The 20,877-nt window shown below is 42.1% G+C and overlaps 1 protein-coding gene across 2 annotated transcripts in view; it reads right to left on the reverse strand.

The window, feature by feature from the left end:
• LOC126201939 (anaphase-promoting complex subunit 1) overlaps window positions 1-20,877 on the reverse strand; it is a 367,756-nt gene that overhangs the window by 113,138 nt on the left and 233,741 nt on the right. For both annotated transcript variants that reach the window (XM_049936824.1, XM_049936823.1), the window contains exon 26: window positions 7,888-8,089. In XM_049936824.1, the coding sequence (XP_049792781.1) occupies window positions 7,888-8,089 (202 nt within the window). The remainder of the gene's footprint in view (window positions 1-7,887; window positions 8,090-20,877) is intronic.

Consider the following 20,877-nt stretch of genomic DNA (forward strand, 5'->3'; position numbering starts at 1 on the left):
GCTGTGAGTACCAGGCGTGAGTCGTGCTTCAGTAGCTCAGTTGGTAGAGCACTTGCCCGCGAAAGGCAAAGGTCCCGAGTTCGAGTCTCGGTCGGGCACACAGTTTTAATCTGCCAGGAAGTTTCAGGCTCAGTTTTATTCACAGAGAAAACCATAACAGGAAATGTTTACCTGGACATTTTCAAACAGTTCCAGCTAACACAGATTGAAGAGCTGCTGTTATGTCCTTGCCTGTAGCGTCCACCACTGCCGCCATCTACTTCTCGAGATTGCTTTGCCAGCTCCCTCTGACGAGAAGAGGAGTACTGTGTCCTTGGCTGTCACCTCTACCGCAGCTGCCATTTACACCTCGAGATTGCTTTGCCACCTCTCTCCAAAGGGAAGTATGTCACCTCCACCATGGTCACTTTCTCTGAAGGGAAGAGGAATGCTGTGTACCTCGAGTGCCTAATGTCCTGGCATACCACCACACAGCAATATCCTGTGGGTTGCTGTCAAGCCAGGTTCCTGCAGCCGACACTGTTCGATTTCACGGCACCATCTGCTGCAGTATGGAGGGCACCACGATCACTAGACAGCCAGCACCATTTTGCATCCACGAGGCCATGTGACGCCAGCTATTTCCGGGTAGCCCTACACCAGGGGGCCTATATAGGACTGCCACCTGCAGCTCTCCAGAGTGTGTGCCGCAGAGTGTGCCGCTGAGTAAACAACAAGTCAGCGATACAGCAATACCGGATGAAGACAACACAAGTGCATCACCGATTGGGACCACAACCAATTGTGACCTTGGAGAGTAACGAATGGTGACAGACTGTGTGCTTTCTCTCTGCATCTTCATAGAATTGTTTTCCGAGAGTAACAGTTATTCTCAGCTGATCAGAATATCTCTTTTATTCTTTGTATAGATTAAATTTCTGTTGTTCATGTTTTCCTGTAGCTTCCTTAAGATATAAATTCTGTATTTCAAGGCTACCAGAGAACTGTCTTCTTTCTGCATGCACCAACCCACAACTGGTCACATCAGCTGCAGCTGTCCATCAACTTCCAATGTGATGGTTTACCTCGACATTAGAGTTCGATTGTGTGCTGAATGGCACATTTCCTGAGATGTGGATGCGTCACGATGCCCCCTTCGCATAGCCTCCATGTCTCCCATTCTCACATCATTGGACTTCTTTTTATGCGGTTCCATTAAGGTTCACATGTTCAAAACACCAGTCAGTGATACTGCAACACTTCATGCACAAGCCAATGAAGAAACCAAAGGTTTCGATAATGTAATGCTGACTCTTTCATGGACAGAAGTCTGATCTCTCCCATGATGTTCTATGAGTGATGAGCTGGGCACTCAATGAAATTCTGGCATAACAGAACTAAAACTTTGAGAGCTGCTAAACATTTTACAACAAACAACAATACTCTATGTCTAATAGTTTACAAGTTATGTTCTCTCAAAATGATTGTGGCACTTTATGGTTATTTTGTCTTCATTTAGTAGCATGAACATTAATTTTGTCAATCTACATCTAATCAAGGTTCACATCCAGTCCATATCCAACCAGCCACTTATCAACCACACTTCCAATCCATCTTTGCCACTCCTTTCATATCAAACACTCCCAACTTCACAAAGCAGGCTTTCGAGGCCATCAAATTAGTTCAAAATCAAATACTTAACACATATATCAGTAACCCCTCCTGGGTTTCCTACTCTTCCAACTACCCCATAAAACTTTATCAAAAACAAATATCCAGCCTTTCAACAAACATAGCTTGTTATGAACTTTTGTGAATGATGCACTTTGGCATAGGTTTTTTGCATATTGACATTGAACTTTGCTTCAGATGTTTTAAGTTTGAATCTTTAGAAGGAGAAATAATGTAACAAACAAAAAATCATTATGTGATATAGACAGCATTATTCGCAACAAGGAAGCTTCCATTTCCAAGAAAGTCAGAAGCACCACCATCACCCAGTATCACAATGGCCTCAAATGTCTCAGTAGTCCATTTTGCCAGGGCTAAGAACTTCTGAAATCAGGTCTTGAAATTAGGTATCCTCTACCTGATGTCCTCCCAACATCATTCACTGCAGCCCTCTACTACCCTCCTAAATTCTGTGACATCCAGGTCAAACCTACGTGTGCAACTGTTACTGCTGTAAAACCTGCATAATGTGTCTACCCACTACTAAATTATCCAGCCTCACCATCAAAGGAGAAGTAATATGTGAGAGACTCCTGGTGTTTACAAACTAACACATGATCAGTGCACGACTTTCTTTTTATATAGGAATAACTATCAGTGAACAGGTAAACACAAATGGACACAGAAGAATAGTTTGTCGTGAGAACATTCAGTACTCAATGTCCTACACCACAATCGGAGGCACCAGAGTGCCTTCATACCACATAAGTCATTTTAGATATCCTCCTCACCCTCCTACTACAGTCCTTACAAGCTCATTCCATTTCATATCCCTTTGAAACTTTATGTCAAGATACAAGGGTGAATCAAATGAAAACCTTAAATATTTTTTTAAATATTATTTATTGTGCAGAAGTGGTACAAAGCTGTATCCCTTTTCAACATAATCACCCCCACGCTCAATGCAAGACCTCCAGAGCTTACAAAGTGCATAAATTCCTTTAGAATAAAATTATTTTGGTAGTCTATGCAACCATTCATGCACCGCGTGGCATACCTCTTCATCAGAATGGAACTTCTTTCCTCCCATTGCGTCTTTGAGTGGTCCAAACATATGCAAATCACCTGTGGCAAGATCTGGTGAGTATGGTGGATGAGGAAGACACTCAAAATGCAGGTCTGTGATTGTTGCAACTGTTGTATGGGCAGTGTAGGGCCCTGCATTGTCATGTTGCAAAAGGACACCTGCTGACAGCAATCCACATCGCTTTGATTTGATTGCAGGCCGCAGATGATTTTTTTAGGAGATCTATGTATGATGCACTGGTGACATTGGTCCCTCTAGGCAGGTGCTCCAAAATGACACCTTTTTTCATCCCAGAAGAGTGTCAACATAACCTTCCCTGCTGATGGTTCTGTTCGAAACTTCTTTGGTTTTGGTGATGAGGAGTGGTGCCATTCCTTGCTCGCTCTCTTCATTTCCGGTTGGTGGAAGTAAACCCAGGTTTCATCCCCATTAACAATTCCTGCAAGGAAGCCATCACCTTCTCGTTCAAAGTGCCAAAGTAGTTCTTCACAAGCATCAACACGTCGTTCTCTCATTTCAGGAGTCAGCTGCCGTGGCACCCATCTTGCAGACACTTTGTGAAACTAGAGCACATCATGCACAATGTGGTGTGCTGACCCATGACTAAGCTGTAAACATGCCGCAATGTCATTCAGTGTCAATTGGCAGTTTTCCTTCACTATGGCTTCAACTGCTGCAATGTTCTTTGGAGTCGCAACTTGTTGTGTCTGACCTGGACAAGGAGCATCTTCCACGGACATCACACCATTTGCGAACTTCCTACTACATTCGTACACTTGTTGATGTGACAAACATGCATTATCGTATTGAACCTTCATTCGTCGATGAATTTCAATAGGTTTCACACCTTCACTACGCAAAAACTGAATAACAGAACACTGTTCTTCCCTGGTGCAAGTCGCAAGTAGGGCAACCATGTTTATACTGATATTGTGACGGTATGTGTGCATCTGCAATATGCTGCCACCTACAGACCATTCTGCACGCTGTTTGTAGTATGCTTACCAACTTACAGGATAACGGCATGAAATTTCGATTTGTTTTTACAAATTTAAGGTTTTCATTTGTATCACCCTCATATTTAATCAACGTGATTGTGTCAAGCAGCACACTACTAACGTTGTATTCAAACATTACAGGATTGTGTTTAAATTAAAAGAAAGATCAGCGTTGGCTGTAATATTGATGTTTTATTGACAGCAGAATCGATTTTCGATCACACGGTGATCATCTTCAGTGCTGTACAAATTAAACTCAGACACTGGTATCTCAGTTTTGGTTATTGATAACTTGATACCAGTGTCTGAGTTCAATTTGTACAGCACTGAAGATGATCACCATGTGATCGAAAATCGATTCTGCTATCAATAAAACATCAATATTACAGCCAACGCTGACCTTCCTTTTAATTTAACATATATGGTCATTGTGCACACAGCATTCATGGAGTTGCCAATCAAGGATTGTGTTTGCTACTCATCTGCATTCAACTTACATTTTCCTACATTCAGAGCTAGCTGCCATTCATCACACCAATTAGAATTTTTTTTAAAGTCATCTTGTATCCTCCTAGAGCCACTCAACAATGTCACAATCTCGTGCACCACAGCGTCATCAGCGATCACCCAGAAATTGCTGCTCTCTCTGTCTGCCAGATCATTCATGTAAACACAAACTAACAGTGGTCCCATCACGCTTCTCTGAGACATTCCTGATGACAGCCTTGTCTTTAATGAACACTCAACGCTAGGACGTACTGGGTTCTGTTACTTAAGAAGTCTTCAAGCCACTCTCATATCTGGGAACCTATTCTGTATGCTCGTACCTGCATTAACAGTCTGCAGTGGAGCACAGTGTCAAATGCTTTTTGGAAAACTACAGTTATGGAATTTGCCTGTTGTCCTTCATCCATAGTTTGCAGGATCTCATGCAAGAAAAGGGCAAGCAGAGTTTTGCAAGAGCGATGCTTTCTAAAATCGTGCTGATTCATGGGCACGTGCTTTTCCGTCCCAAGGAAAATGTATTATACTCAAACTGAGAATATGTTAAAGAATTTCGCAGAAAACTGATGTTAAGGGTATTGGTCTGTAATTTTGTGTGTTCATTCTTTCATTCTACTTATACACAGGAGTCACCTGCACTTTTTTCCAGTCACTTGGGACTTTGTGCTAAGTGAGAGATCTGCAATAAATATAAGGTAAGTTAAGGGGCAATGCTGTAGAATACTCCTTGTGAAACCAAACTGGAATTCCTCTGGGCCTGGCAACTTATTCCTTTTCAACTCTAAGAGTTGTTTCTGTATGACAGGGATGCCTATTTCTATGTCCTCGACACGAGAGACTACGCAATGGTCAAATGACAGCATGTTTGTACAATTCTCCTGTGAGAACAATTTCTTATGCATGAAATTTAGACTTTGGCTTCCCTCTTCCTGTCTTCTACTGCCATACCAGACTGGTCCATGGATGGCTGTATAGAAGCCTTACTTCCACTTAGCAACTTTACATAGATCCAGAATTGTCTTGGGTTCTAGGCAACACCTTTGCTAAGGTATGACTTCAGTAGTCGTGATCGTTTTGCAGACACACAAATCTCTTTAGCATGTTATCATTTGCATGTTCTCGTTTGAACCGAAAGTGCAACAGCCTTTGCTTAGTCAGTGTGTACCAACTTTCACTGTTAAACCATTTAAACTTTGCCCATAATTCCTATATGTCCATCATACCAGAACTAAATGACTTCAAGGTGATGCTAGCAACTGCTTACCTGCTCTTTTCAGCAGAAATACTCTCCTAGCCTTTTTGACTGATTTATTAACTTAAGTAAACATAGTCACTATGATGACATGGTCACTAATCCCTGTACACTGAGGCCATCAATAAGGTCAGGCCTGTTCGTAGCTACAAGATCAAAAATATTTCCATAGTGAGTTGACTGTCAAACTAGCTGCTCTTGATAGTTTTTGGAAAAAGACTGTCTGTCTGTACTCCCTCCAATGAATCCATAGATGTCCCAGTATACACAGTGGGTTAGTCATCTACAACCAATACGGCACGATATAGGTATTTCTGCACTACTAACCTTACACTATCTTTGAATGATTCTGAAATTGCCACATGGGAATTGGGTGGCCGGTGAAAATATCCAGCAATTAACTGGATTTCACTTAGACCTGCTATATGTAGCCCGATAACTTCAGTATCACATTCAAATTTGATCTCCACAGAGAGAGTATTTTTGTCAGCAGCAATGAACACTCCTCCTCCTCCTCCTCCTCCTCCTCCTCCTCCTAGAGCATCTAATCTGTCTTTTTGGTATGAGTTCCATGAATTGCTGAACATCTCAGAGCTTTCTACTTGGGCTTCAGCCAGCCTTCGGTTCCAAGAATAATTTCAACATGAGATATTTCTTGGATGGCAGTAAATTCAGGGACTTTGTTACGAATACTTTGACAGTTTATTTACAAAATTTTGACAGTCTAAGCATCTTATTCTGAATGCAGTCTGATTTTCCTACCTGTGTATTTTTCAGTGAATGTTCATTGGAGTATCTCAAACTACTACCTAGCCTTAAAAAAGAAAAGAAAAAAAAACACATGAGTTCCACAAGAATTCCACTACATGAGTAGCTGCTTCCTTTACGTAGTGCACAACTGACCCATCAAAGGGAGTCCCACAAATCCTCACTTAATAACGCAAGACACGAAATGCCCAGCCAACACCATCATAGAGTCAATGAAGCTTTTGTTTGATAACCTTCACTTGGCTCCAAACTGAAGGACCCCTATGTACTCTGGGAACGATGCTGCAAATTTTGAGCTCTGCTTGCACCTGGTCACAATGCCAGCAGCCTTCACCATTTCCACTAGCCACTGAATGAACTAACAAGGGAACTCCTCATCACAGCCCCCATCAGACTTAGTGGTAAAATGGCCCAATGGGTGATCTGCCAAAAACTGAACACAGAAAGTATAAAAACAGGAAGAAGATGTACTGAACGGTGAAAAAAGAAGCAAAATAGAAACAGTGAATGGTCCAAGCTCAAGATGTGCAACATCCAGCAAATTCCAAGAACCACAGCATCGTGGTTGTGTAGTCATGGGGCTGGACAACAAAGTGAGAGATCTGTGTTCAAATCTCCCTCATAACCCCCTTTTTTTTCCCCACAAAATTATGAACTTTCCATCTGGTCATTGATGTGTCTGTTCTCATTCTGCAGCCTATAGAATATGAATCATGTGGCAAGAATACATTACCAGTGCAGGTAAATGTGACAAATAGTGACAGCAGGGGAGGTGCCACATAAACCTCTCACAGAAATGAAAACGACAAAAAACGTGTGTGAACTATGTTACAACAAAAAAACTCTAAACATGGATCTCCTCTTTAACAGTTCAATACTATGGCCACATAACCACAATGCTTTGGCTGTTCTAGTTCGCTTGATGTTGCACATCTTGATGTCGGACAATTCACTGTTTAGTTTTTTCTTCTCATTTCACAGTTCAGTACACCTTCTTCTTGTTTTCATTTCTGATCTCCATTCAGTTTTTGGTGGGCTATCTACTGCGCCATTTTACCACTAAATCTGAGAGGGGTGCGATGGGGAGTGTTCCTTGTGAGTACAGCCTCAGAACCCAAGTGACAGATTCCGTTGGCACCAGCGCGAGCCACAACTTGCAGACAGCTGCACCCTGCATGCCTGAGAGCCACAGACAAGGCTTCCTTTACATCTCAGATGAGGCCCTCCAGCAGCCATATGGAGTGGGCATTGGCTTTCTAGTCACAAAGACTGACCCACATTTATGAGATCTTTGGAAATCCTGGAACAATATCTTGCTGTAATTGTTCAAGAATTAAAAAGAAATTCGAACTACCAGTTGATTATGATCCAGATAAGAACTGCAGAAATGACATCATACTAGTGTGAATAATGACAACAAGTCACTTCTCCTGACAATGTGAATGCAAAACAAATGAAAAATGTTATTCAAGATATAACAACAGTGAAAAAAATTACATCATAAAATGGTTCCTATCTAATCTCTCTTTTACACACACCAAAATCTAGTTTCTTAGACATACTGCCTATTTAAACAACATGGGCACAATTTAAAACAAACAAAAGTTGAGACAGGTATAAATACATACCATTGCCAGTGACAACAGCATCACATTCAGACAGGTTTCTATAGTAGACTTGCCAGCCAGTTCTGCAATAGATTTTCCAGACAAGTTTGTGAACATCTTTGCATAATGATGCAACGTTTTAAAGGCTTCATTATTTGCAGAACCAGCAAATCGTAAACCAACTGCCATGCAACCTCCAGTAACAATGTTGCAGTATGCTTGACTGTAGAGCACAAATCAAATAATTACAAACAAAATAATAATGATTATGGCATTTTAAATCATACGTATAAGTCTTCACATACAAATAGCAATATGGAAAGGACTGATTGCTAGTCTCTACAGAGAGGAGACAGTATGTTTCAGACAGGCACAGTGAAAATGAAAGTTTTCAGACAGTGGAAAAGAAAGTTTTTTCAAAAGTCCTTCTTCAAAAGTGGAAAACACACATACATATCACATGAGAACAACTCTCACACAAGTAGCCACTGTCTCCGTGTGCTCATGAGCAGCAGTCTAGTAGTGGATGGGGAGGAGGAGGTGGTGGGGGTGGGGGGTAAGGAAGAGGCATAGGGTGGTGATGGGGAGGGACAGCAGGTTAAGGACAGGGGAAGATGCTAGTGCTGCCTGTGGGAGTGTGCAGGGATGTGGTGGGGACAGGATAGGGCTGCTAGGTACAGTACTGGGAGGAGGGGGCGGGGGGGAGAAGTAGGAAAGAGGAAAGGACTATGTACATGAGTTGACAAGATGGAAGGCATGTGTATTACTGGAGTGGTAGGAGACATCTCATACCCCAACAAAGATAGGTCCACCTGTGAAAGCAGCCATATGATCTACAAACTTTGCTGCAATGACTGTGCCACATCCTATGTGGATATGATAATAACAAGCTGCCTGTCCACATCAATGGCCAAGAGACAGCTGGACTACCTAGCTGCAGAATATGATGTGCAGCATGATGTGCTTTACTTTTACTGCTTCATAGCCTGTGCCATCAGAATCTTCCCACCACCACAACCTTTTCCAGATCTACTTTGCACCCCCCCCCACCCCTCCCCCCCACACAGTCTCCCAATACTACACCTATCAGATCTATCTCACCTCAGAATGTCCTGGTGGGAGTCCACAGGCAGCATTGGCATCTCCATCCATCCCTAATCAGTTATCGCTCCCCACTCCAGACTTTTTCCTTATCCCCACTACACACCGCAAGTTAGACTGCTGCTAATGTCAGATGCAGTCGAGTCTTAGTGGCCAGAGAAAGTGACCCTGAACACACGTGCACACGTGTGTGTGTGTGTGTGTGTGTGTGTGTGTGTGTGTGTGTGTGTGTGTGTGTGCACATGAATGTATTTGTGTTTTCTGCTTCTTAAGAAGAACTTTGCCCAAAACCTGGAATATTACTAGCATTGTTTTTCATGTGCCTTTCTGCAACCCAGTGCACCTCAATGTGATGAATATCAGTCTATCTTTTCGATACTGTTGTTTACATATAAACACAATAGCAATTAATTACTAATTTCATCTAGTATTGTTCCACTCTAGTAGAAGCACAATGGTAATATTGGAAATGGAAATGAAGTCCCATGCTTCTTTACAGAGCGTAGGGGAACGATGCGGGAGACCCGCACCGCCTTACTAGGCAAGGTCCTAATGGAGGTGGTTTGCCGTTGCCTTCCTCCGACCATAATGGGGATGAATGATGATGATGAAGACGACACAACAACACCCAGTCATCTCGAGGCAGGAAAAATCCCTGACCCCGCCGGGAATCGAACCCGGGACCCCGTGCTCGGGAAGCGAGAACGCTACCGCGAGACCACGAGGGGCGGACAATGGCAATATTACCAAACGATAAAATAAACAAGATTGCCCACATTAGTAATTACTATTCGATGTGGTATATTAGTACACAACTACTTTTTTCCTTTGAATTGTCACAATGTGAGAAGTCTTATTACAATCTAACAGCTTAGTGGCAGTAGACAGTGTACAGCCAAGCTCTTGTGCTCCAGTGGAAAATGAAAATGATATTAATTTCTGTACAGTAACATACACAAAGATATGGAAAAATATATGAGAAATTGAAGTAATTAATACAAATGACCACAAACTGTTCCTATTTTCAAACTGACCACCATTAACTTATCATATCTGATAAGTACACAAATTTGCAGCACCAATCTCATCTCTTTTGCCCCATCCACACCTCATACATAACATTTTCTAGTAGAATGGAAAAATATTATTGTGGTAAACTACTGGTCCACTGTCATGCATTAGATCAATTTTGATGAGGTTTGTTACAGTGTAAGGACATAGTTCAAGTTTTAAAAAAAGCCACACATTATGACAAATAATCTCTTGGCAATGTGAGAAATTTCCTTAGCGCCAAGGTAATAAACATATTTGTATTGTTTTACAAGTGTTATTCCTTTTTCACACAGCGACGCTTGTAAGTCATTTTCAAACTTAATGGCCAAAATTCATCTGTTTTTATTACAAGTAGTTAATGAAAATGGTGAAATACAATTACAATGCTTGTATAAGTAAGTAAATGCATTACAGTGATGCTGAATTGATCACTCAGAACTTTGGTCAGTGCCACTCACAGAACATCTAAATTAAGTACAAAAATCACCCCATGCCATGGTGGTGTTCAGGTATGAAGGCAGGTGTGTGATGTGTTGTGTGCAGATAGAGACAGAGATACTTTGCAGTACCTCTGCCCCGTGCCACATGCGCCAGCCAGCGCCAAAACTAGTAACTGGCAATGCTGGAGTAAGAGCCATACTGCTACACTGTATCTGCTTTGTCTCTCCCGAGATAAATTTACACACTCTGAAAAGTATCACTATCATTTCCTAGCATAATACTTGTTGTATGTGTTTTGTGTAGCCCATAATAAACACTACTGTGGTTAAACAACCTCATCATACTATAAACGAACACTGTAAAGCAGCCCTACCGTGTTAAATGCTGAAGTCATTTGACAGACAGACGCAGCTGAATGCCTGGTGCATCATTCACCATCTGCATTCATAGATGCAGGCCACTATAGCAGTGTTTGAATATATGAAGTGGGTCTGATTGTCAACGACAATGAGGAGAGTCATCCATGAAGAAGTTGTGGGTCAGGATGAAGCTGGCTAACGTAATGAGGAAAGAGGTTTTACACATTCTACCTAAAATTCACAAACCCAATCATCCCGGCCACCCCATTGTTGCTGGTTACCAAGCCCCCACAGAACGTATCTCTGCCTATGTAGATCAACACCTTCAACCCATTACATGCAGTCTCCCATCCTTCATCAAAGACACCAACCACTTTCTCGAACGCCTGGAATCCTTACCCAATCCGTTACCCCTGGAAACCATCCTTGTAACCATTGATGCCACTTCCTTATACACAAATATTCCGCACGTCCAGGGCCTCGCTGCGATGGAGCACTTCCTTTCACGCCGATCACCTGCCACCTAAAACCTCTTTCCTCATTACCTTAGCCAGTTTCATCCTGACCCACAACTTCTTCACTTTTGAAGACCAGACATACCAACAGTTAAAGGGAACAGCCATGGGTACCAGGATGGCCCCCTCGTACGCCAACCTATTCATGGGTCGCTTAGAGGAAACCTTCTTGGTTACCCAGGCCTGCCAACCCAAAGTTTGGTACAGATTTATTGATGACATCTTCATGATCTGGACTCACATTGAAGAAGAACTCCAGAATTTCCTCTCCAACCTCAACTCCTTTGGTTCCATCAGATTCACCTGGTCCTACTCCAAATCCCACGCCACTTTCCTTGACGTTGACCTCCATCTGTCCAATGGCCAGCTTCACACGTCCGTCCACATCAAACCCACCAACAAGCAACAGTACCTCCATTATGACAGCTGCCACCCATTCCACATCAAACGGTCCCTTCCCTACAGCCTAGGTCTTCATGGCAAACGAATCTGCTCCAGTCCGGAATCTCTGAACCATTACACCAACAACCTGACAACAGCTTTCGCATCCCGCAACTACCCTCCCGACCTGGTACAGAAGCAAATAACCAGAGCCACTTCCTCATCCCCTCAAACCCAGAACCTCCCACAGAAGAACCACAAAAGTGTCCCACATGTGACAGGATACTTTCCGGGACTGGATCAGACTCTGAATGTGGCTCTCCAGCAGGGATACGACTTCCTCAAATCCTGCCCTGAAATGAGATCCATCCTTCATGAAATCCTCCTCACTCCACCAAGAGTGTCTTTCTGCCGTCCACCTAACCTTCGTAACCTGTTAGTTCATCCCTATGAAATCCCCAAACCACCTTCCCTACCCTCTGGCTCCTACCCTTGTAACCGCCCACGGTGTAAAACCTGTCCCATGCACCCTCCCACCACCACCTACTCCAGTCCTGTAACCTGGAAGGTGTACACGATCAAAGGCAGAGCCAAGTGTGAATGCACCCACGTGATTTACCAACTGACCTGCCTACACTGTGACGCATTCTATGTGGGAATGACCAGCAACAAACTGTCCATTCGCATGAATGGACACAGGCAGACAGTGTTTGTTGGTAATGAGGATCACCCTGTGGCTAAACATGCCTTGGTGCACGGCCAGCACATCTTGGCACAGTGTTACACCGTCCGGGTTATCTGGATACTTCCCACTAACACCAACCTATCCAAACTCCGGAGATGGGAACTTGCTCTTCAATATATCCTCTCTTCCCGTTACCCACCAGGCCCCAATCTCCGCTAATTTCAAGTTGCCGCCACTCATACCTCACCTGTCATTCAACAACATCTTTGCCTCTGCACTTCCGCCTCGACTGACATCTCTGCCCAAACTCTTTGTCTTTGAATATGTCTGCTTGTGTCTGTATATGTGTGTGTGTGTGTGTGTGTGTGTGTGTGTGTGTGTGTGTGTGTATACCCGTCCTTTTTTCCCCCTAAGGTAAGTCTTTCCGCTCCCGGGATTGGAATGATTCCTTACCCTCCCCCTTAAAACCCACATCCTTTCGTCTTTCCCTCTCCTTCCCTCTTTCCTGACGAGGCAACCGTTGGTTGCGAAAGCTAGAATTTTGTGTGTATGTTTGTGTTTGTTTGTGTGTCTATCGACCTGCCAGCGCTTTCGTTTGGTAAGTCACATCATCTTTGTTTTTGAATACATATATAAATATATAAAATACTGTGGGAGTAAGACACCACTTCTGCCCTGTAATTAGCTGACTTTTTACTTTCTTTAAAAGTATGAAGCATAATCTGCCTCTCATTTGCATTGTTCAGTGCAACAATAACATCGTGTTCCATGGTCAAGAATCATACCACACAGCTCACTACCATACATACATTTAATGTCCTCTCTCGAGTCTCTGGAGTAAAACAGCGGAGTTTCAGATAAAGTCAGCTACAGTTGTTTTTCTCGAATAACAGTCAGTTACTAGTAGACTTACAAGTTTCCTCAGAATTTGGATGAAGCTTGTGTACAAATATGTGTGTAATATGTTCAATGTATGTGAAATATATGTATACACAAAACGTATGTGACATAGTAACTTAGGTGAAGCCATGAACAAAAAGCAAGTGTGTGGATTAAATCAGGAAAAAGAGACATTGTAACATATACCGGGAACAGTTAGTTCACAATTAAAAAAAATAGGAAAAAAACAGGCTACTTCCTTTAGAACTGCTTAATGGAGTATCTACTTTTGCTTCTAAACTAACAAACAGGGAGAGGGAGAGGGAGTTAAGAAAAATTTTAAACTCATCTGGCTGTCCTGTGAATGGACATGATTTTCTTCAGTTAGAAATCAACGTGTGATCCCTGTAGGGACTCCACTGGCCCAATGAAAAATCTGTCACAATGATTTTTTTTATAATGTAAATGCTATATAATGTTCAGAACACAAAAGCAAGAAAATAATATTAACAGAACATGGAGGACAAGAGGGGCATCTGTTTAGCAGCTGCCAAATAATAACCGGAGTACTAAAGCTGACTGACACTCAACCACACGCATGTGACGGCCCCTCTTCCCCTCCCACACACAATTGCATGCATGCATGTATGCACAGTCTCATATTTAATGTTCTTCTGGTATGTCTGTCACAAACTCTAACCTGGCAATGTACACTACAGCTATTGCGTTGGGGAAGATATATTTGTTTTCAGGATTATGACACATCAAGTCTGTGTCACTCTAATGGTTAAATTTTTTGCATAACTGTGTTTCAGTTTATAATTTTGTGCACAAAATAAAGGAATAAAACATCACTTCAATAAATCACTTTCAGAGTCAATTCACTATCATAATGACAATACTCTGGCCAATAAAACCTGGCAAATGACACAATCAATGACTCTGGTTTGATTGTTACAATTTACTAGTAACATTGCCAAATCAATCTGATATAGACTGATCAATTTCTATATTCACACCTTCTTAAATAACTTATTCAAGGCATAAATGCACGACTTTCATCCCCTGTAATTGCAAACAGTTTTAATTCTGCAAACAAATAAGACCAACCAACAATATGTACTTCATAAAACAGCTGACAAATGAGTCATTTTAAAGTTTATTATGAACCAAGTTTTTACATTTTTTTCTTATAATTTATGACTCATAATGTAATATGTTTGTTGGTCTTAAAATTGTAAGTTACAGAATGGCATTAAAAAATTGAACAACTGCCTAATGCAAATGCAAGTGGAAGAACAATAATGTATTCTGACATAGTGTGTTTGCAGGAGGAACAACTCAATTGAAAATTATATATAATGATAAGATCATAAAATATCAAACACGACAAACTTTTGAGTCAAAACCTGGAGATAAAAAAGTTAAATAAGAAACACAATTAAGAGTATTGAGAGCTGTGAAATACAGACATGAAATGGTAACTGCAAAAATATTTCAACACACACTTAAATCAGCTGAAGTTTATAGTGCGATTGACAGCTTCTAATGCCGTGAGGTTCTGTTTCACATTCCGTCATCGGCACTCTATGAAAGACAGACTTTTCTTTTGTGGAGAACTGAGGTTCACTGCAAAAAATTGTGTGGTTATACTTCTGAGAATCTTTAATGGAACTTTTAATATACTACTGTTCATCAATTAGCAGTCATGAACATTGCTTAATTATACTGATCACATGTGTTCAAGCATGTTCCAACAACTGTTCCCATAACATTCTGACAAGACCCTATGTAAATTACTAATTTGACAAATTTTAATCAGTAGGTTAACTTCATGAAGAAAATTTTCAGTCTGCATCAGAGTAAGCACTGAAATGAATGTTCCTGACAAATTGAAACTGGCAGACTGAAACTCTGTGCTGGACCAAGACTTAAACCCAAGACATTTACCTTTCACAAGTACTCCATGGAGTATGACCGCACGAGGATTCTGGTACAGACGTCGAGATACTGGGACAGCATTGTTAGAGAGGCCATCGAAATTCGCACCAATGACGACCTCATAAACCGTGACTGTGGCTATAATCTTAGCAAGGCTTGGGAACCAGCGATTGGGTTAATCAAGAGTAAATCGAGCAAACGTATAGTGGTGACGACCACGGCGGACAGAGCCATCACACCGACGTCATCTCAGACGCCGTCGCAATCTGTTCCACCGCGCGACCGTGGCGCGGGGCGCGGACGGCGGAGGGAGCGCGCCGCGGACGGAGGGTATTTAAATCGTGACCGAACCCAGTTCCCTCTGAGCAGCCTTAGCGTACGGATCTCTGTGCTGGCACGTTCACAGGAGCTCAGTCCGTCAGTTCACCTGATGATGGCGACATGTATGATCGCCGAAATATTGTGCCCGTTGGACACTATAGACCGGCAGCACACCCGTGGATATTTTGATTATCAAATACGCCGGGAGAAACTCAAGAATCACAGTGGAAATTATCATTAATTCACATCATCATCATCCTGGACAGTTTCCAGCCTCTGACCAGGTCTGTTAGGAACATAAGCCTCTCCATCGTCTTCTGTCTTGCCACCATCTCTCCGTCTTCACCTTGGTCCAGTCTTCTCCTTTCGTCCAGTCTTCTCCTTTCTTCTGGACGCATTTTTCCACTCCTTTCAGCCATCTGTCTCTCAGTTTTCTCTTGGTCTCTTTCCTTCCAGTTTCATCTCGTGTATCCTCCTCGGTATCCTCCCCTCCATTAATTTAATATGCCCATACCATCTCAACCTTGATTTTTCTACCTCCTCTAGTAATGGTTCCACCTTCAATTCTTAACCTGTCTATCTTTGTCACTCCAGTACTCATCTCACTAGCTTGTACTTTGCTTTTCTCTCTTCCTTTCATAACACAGGTTTCGGATGCTTATGTCAGGATCGGGACATAGTGTGACCGGCATATAACCTTTTTACTGATTTGGGGTACATCCTTGCTCGATATCAGGCTTACATCCTTGCTCGATATCAGGCTTCTGACACTCTTCCGAAATGCTTCTACTTTTCTCCCCTGCTCATTTATTTCTCCGTCGTTTTTTTATCTTCCTGTATCAGGCTTCCTAGGTACTTGAAACTCTCCACTCTCCTCAATCGTTCCCGACCAACTGTTATTCCAGTCATTCCTCTCTCCTTCGTTCTTGTTGTGATAATCATCTCACTCTTACTTATACTAAATTTCATCCCATATTCTCGTACTGTTGGTTCCCATAAGTCTAACTGCTCTTGTACTTCCTCCTCCTCCTTATTCCTCCAAATCATCAGATCATCTACAAAACCATAGCTTTCATCTTTCCTTCACCAATTACTTGTGCTACTGTACTCATTATATCATTCTTCACTACAATGAAGAGCAATGGTGAAAGTGCACTTCCCTGACTCAAACCATTCTTCTGTTCAATCAATTAATTCAGGTAATTGATTGAATGTTATTTCTGTAAATATGTACATGACGCAGGAAAAATAGATACAAGACACAGGAAAAATAAATACAACTTCCGAATGAAATTCTGGAACCAATCGTCAAAGAGTGCTTAAACTATTTATTTCATATCCATCAGATCTAATGGCAACAAACAGACCTGACGCCTTCGAGGATATCCATATTAAAACAGGTATCAGTGACCATGACGCGTTTATGGCAACAATAATTACCAAAGTACACAGGACACCTAAAACAAGCAGAAAGATATACAGGGTGTGATTCAAAAGTTTCAAGCCTTAACTCAGAACTAGACATATATTGGACATTTAAGTACGGTGGACTAAAATTCTTCAAAATATGATCCTTCAGCATCAACACAGCGCTGCCAGTACATCTTCCACTGTTCATAGCCCTTCTGGAAGGCCTCGGGCCTCATGCTGTCAAGGGCTCTCGTCGAAGCCTGCTGGATGGCGTCGATGGAGTCAAATTGCTTTCCTTTTAGACCTGTCTTGATTCAGGGGAAGAGGAAATGGTCACTTGGAGCCAAGTTGGGGCTGTAGGGTGGCTGCGGCAGTGTTGTCATGTTCAACTTGATCAAAACTTCGGCGGCAGCATGCGATGAGTGAGCGGGCGCGTTGTCGTGGTGGAGGATCTAATTGCCCTTGATCGCTGGGAGGACGTGGCGAACTCGATCCCTCAGGCGGCAGAGCACTCCAGTGTAAAAGTCACCTGTGACAGTCTGTCCACGAGCAACTAACTCCTTGTGAATCACTCCTTTACCAAAAAAAAAAAAAATTAGCATGCACTTCACACACGACTTGCTCATGCGAGCTTTCTTAGGCTTCGGCAAGGAAGCAGTGTGCCATTCTGAGCTTTGGCGCTTCGACTTAGGATCGTACTTGTAGACCCAGGTCTCATCACCAGTAACCACTTTCTCCAGACGGTTCAGATCAACATTCAACCATTGGAGCATTTCCTGGCAAACAGTCATGTGCCGTTTCTTCTGATCAACTGACAAAACTTTTGGCACCAGTTTGGCACACACTTTTCGCATCTTCGAATTCTCCATCACAATCTTCCACACCATACTCTGAGTCGCAGTTCATCGGCAATTAATCTAGTACTAAGACAACAGTCATTGTTTAAAAGTCAGCTAGATGACGGCCTCCCAGAGTGGTCATCGTCTTCAACATTCCTGCGGCCATCTTTGAAACATTTGTGTCACATGAAAACCATTGCACGGGTTATGGCTTTTTCCTTAAGGCCTCTTGAATCATACCGGGGGTATCCGTGGTGGTTTTGTTCAGTCACACGCAAAACTTAATCGCATAATGCTGCTCCATTTTCGACTCTCCCACTTTTCGACCGAGGTTAATGACATGCACTCAAGCTGCAAGCGATGCGCACTCTCCAGGGTTCTGGAGACAACTGCCGCAGCGTCAGTTTGTTCCCTGAGACCCCCCACTACTTCCACCAACCAGCGGAACCAGTCCACGCGTGCTCCCATACTCAGAAATGAATCAGTCTTGAAACTTCTGAATCACCTTGTGTAGGTTTAGTAAACTAGACAAAAAATCAGTAATGTCGTATCTCAATGAAGAACTTGGAACTTTCAACAAAAAGCAGGAGCTTGCAGCAGAACTCTGGCTCACGTTTAAAAGAATAGTTGACCATGCACTAAACAGATATGTAACCAGTAGAACATTTCATAACAGGAGGGAACCTCCATGGTACACAGTCATTGTACAGAAACTTCTAAAGAGCTGCATAAGAAGTATTAGACAAAGTGTAGGGCTATAGAGAGAGAGATGCTGAATGCAAACTGTTTGGCTGTCAAGAGAGCAATGCTTGATGCCTTCAACAACTACCTTAGCAGAATACTGTCAAATGATATTCCACAAAATTCAAAGATTTTCTGGTCATATGTAAAGGCTGTTCATGGCACCAAAGTTAGTGTCCAGTCCCTAGCAAATGAGACAGGAACTGCAACTGAGGGCGCAAAGAGAAAGCTGAAATTCTTAACTCCATTTTCAAATGTTCCTTTGCAAAGTAAAATCCAGGAGAATTTCCCCAATTTAATCCTCATACCTCTGAAAGGATGAATGGAATAAGTATTTGTGTCAGTGCTGTTGAGAAACAACTGATATTGTTAAAATTGAACAAAGCTCCATGCCCCGATGGAATCCCTGACAGATTCTATACTGAATTTGCTGCTGAGATAGCCCCTCTTCTATATATAATCTATAGTAGATCTCTCGAACAATGAACTGTGCCTTGTTTCTCACATGACATACTGAAAGCTTTAGGTCATGGCAACCAGGTAGTTGCAGTGTTTCTTTATTTCCAAAAAGCATTTGACTCAGTACCACACCTACGCTTATTGTCAAAAGTACAATCATATGGGGTATCAAGTGAAATTTGTGACTGGATTGAGGACTTTTTGGAGGGAGGACAGAGCATGTTATCTTGGATGGTGAGCCATTGTCAGACATGGAAGTAACTTCGGGTGTGCCCCGATGTTCATTTTGTATATTCATGAGCTTGCAGACAATATTAACAGCAAAATCAGGCTTTTTGCAGATGATGTAGTTATCTACAATGAAGTAATATCTAAGAGAAGTTGCATAAATATTGTCAGATCTTGATAAGATCTCAATGTAATGCAGAGATAGGCAACTTGCTCTAAATATTCAAAAATGTAAATTTTTGCACTTCACAAAATGAAAAATGACTATAATATCACTGAGGCACTATTGGAATCAGTCAACTGGTATGGGTACCTGGATGTAACACTTTGTAGGGTTATGGATGGAATGATCACATAGGTTCAATCGTGGGTAAAGCAGGTAGTAGTTTCTGTTTATTGGTACATCACTGGGGAAGTACAATCAGCCTAAAAAAGAGATTGCTTATAAATCACTTGGGTGGCTGGTTCTAGAATAATGTTCAAGTGTATGGGACCCATACCAGGTAGGATTAATGGGCAATATTGAACATATACAGAGAACAGCATTAAGAATGGTCACAAGTTTGTATAATCCATGGGAGAGTATCACAAAGATACTAAACATCTACATCTACATCTACAACCACACTCCGCAAGCCACCTGACAGTGTGTGGCGGAGGGTACCTTGAGTACCTCTATCGGTTCTCCCTTCTATTCCAGTCTCGTATTGTTCGTGGAAAGAAGGATTGTCGGTATGCCTCTGTGTGGGCTCTAGTCTCTCTGATTTTATCCTCTTGGTCTCTTCGCGAGATATACGTAGGAGGGAGCAATATACTGCTTGACTCCTCGGTGAAGGTATGTTCTCGAAACTTCAACAAAAGCCCATTCCGAGCTACTGAGCGTCTCTCCTGCAGAGTCTTCCACTAGATTTTATCTATCATCTCCATAACGCTTTCGTGATTACTAAATGATCCTGTAATGAAGCGCGCTGCTCTCCGTTGGATCTTCTCTAACTCTTCTATCAACCCTATCTGGTACGGATCCCACACTGCTGAGCAGTATTCAAGCAGTGGGCGAACAAGCGTACTGTAACCTACTTCCTTTGTTTTCGGATTGCATTTCCTTAGGATTCTTCCAATGAATCTCAGTTTGGCATCTGCTTTACCGACGATCAACTTTATATGATCATTCCATTTTAAATCACTCCTAATGCGTACTCCCAGATAATTTATGGAATTAACTGCTTCCAGTTGCTGACCTGCTATATTGTAGCTAAATGATAGACTCTAAACTGGTAGACTCTTGATGACAGATGTAAACCATGCAAAGAAAGTCCATTAACAAAGTTTCAAGAATCGGCTTTACATGGTTACTCTAGGGATATACTACAATCCCCTATGTATTGCTCACTTAGGGATTGTGAGGATAAGATTAGAATAATTACTGCATGCACAGAGACATTAAACAATCATTCTTTCTGTGCTCCAAGTATGAATGGAACAGGAAGAAAACCTAATAACTTGTGCTACTGGATGCACCCTCTAGTATGCACCTCACAGTGGTTTGCTGAGTATAGATGTAGGTATAGATATTTATTCTCCAACTAGTGTTTGTCTAATCCCGTAAGCAGAAGAGAACCACTAAGGGTTTTGAAAGAACACACTAGAGGCAGAGTGCA

Source organism: Schistocerca nitens, chromosome 1 (assembly GCF_023898315.1).
Source record: "Schistocerca nitens isolate TAMUIC-IGC-003100 chromosome 1, iqSchNite1.1, whole genome shotgun sequence".
NCBI lineage: Eukaryota > Metazoa > Arthropoda > Insecta > Orthoptera > Acrididae > Schistocerca > Schistocerca nitens.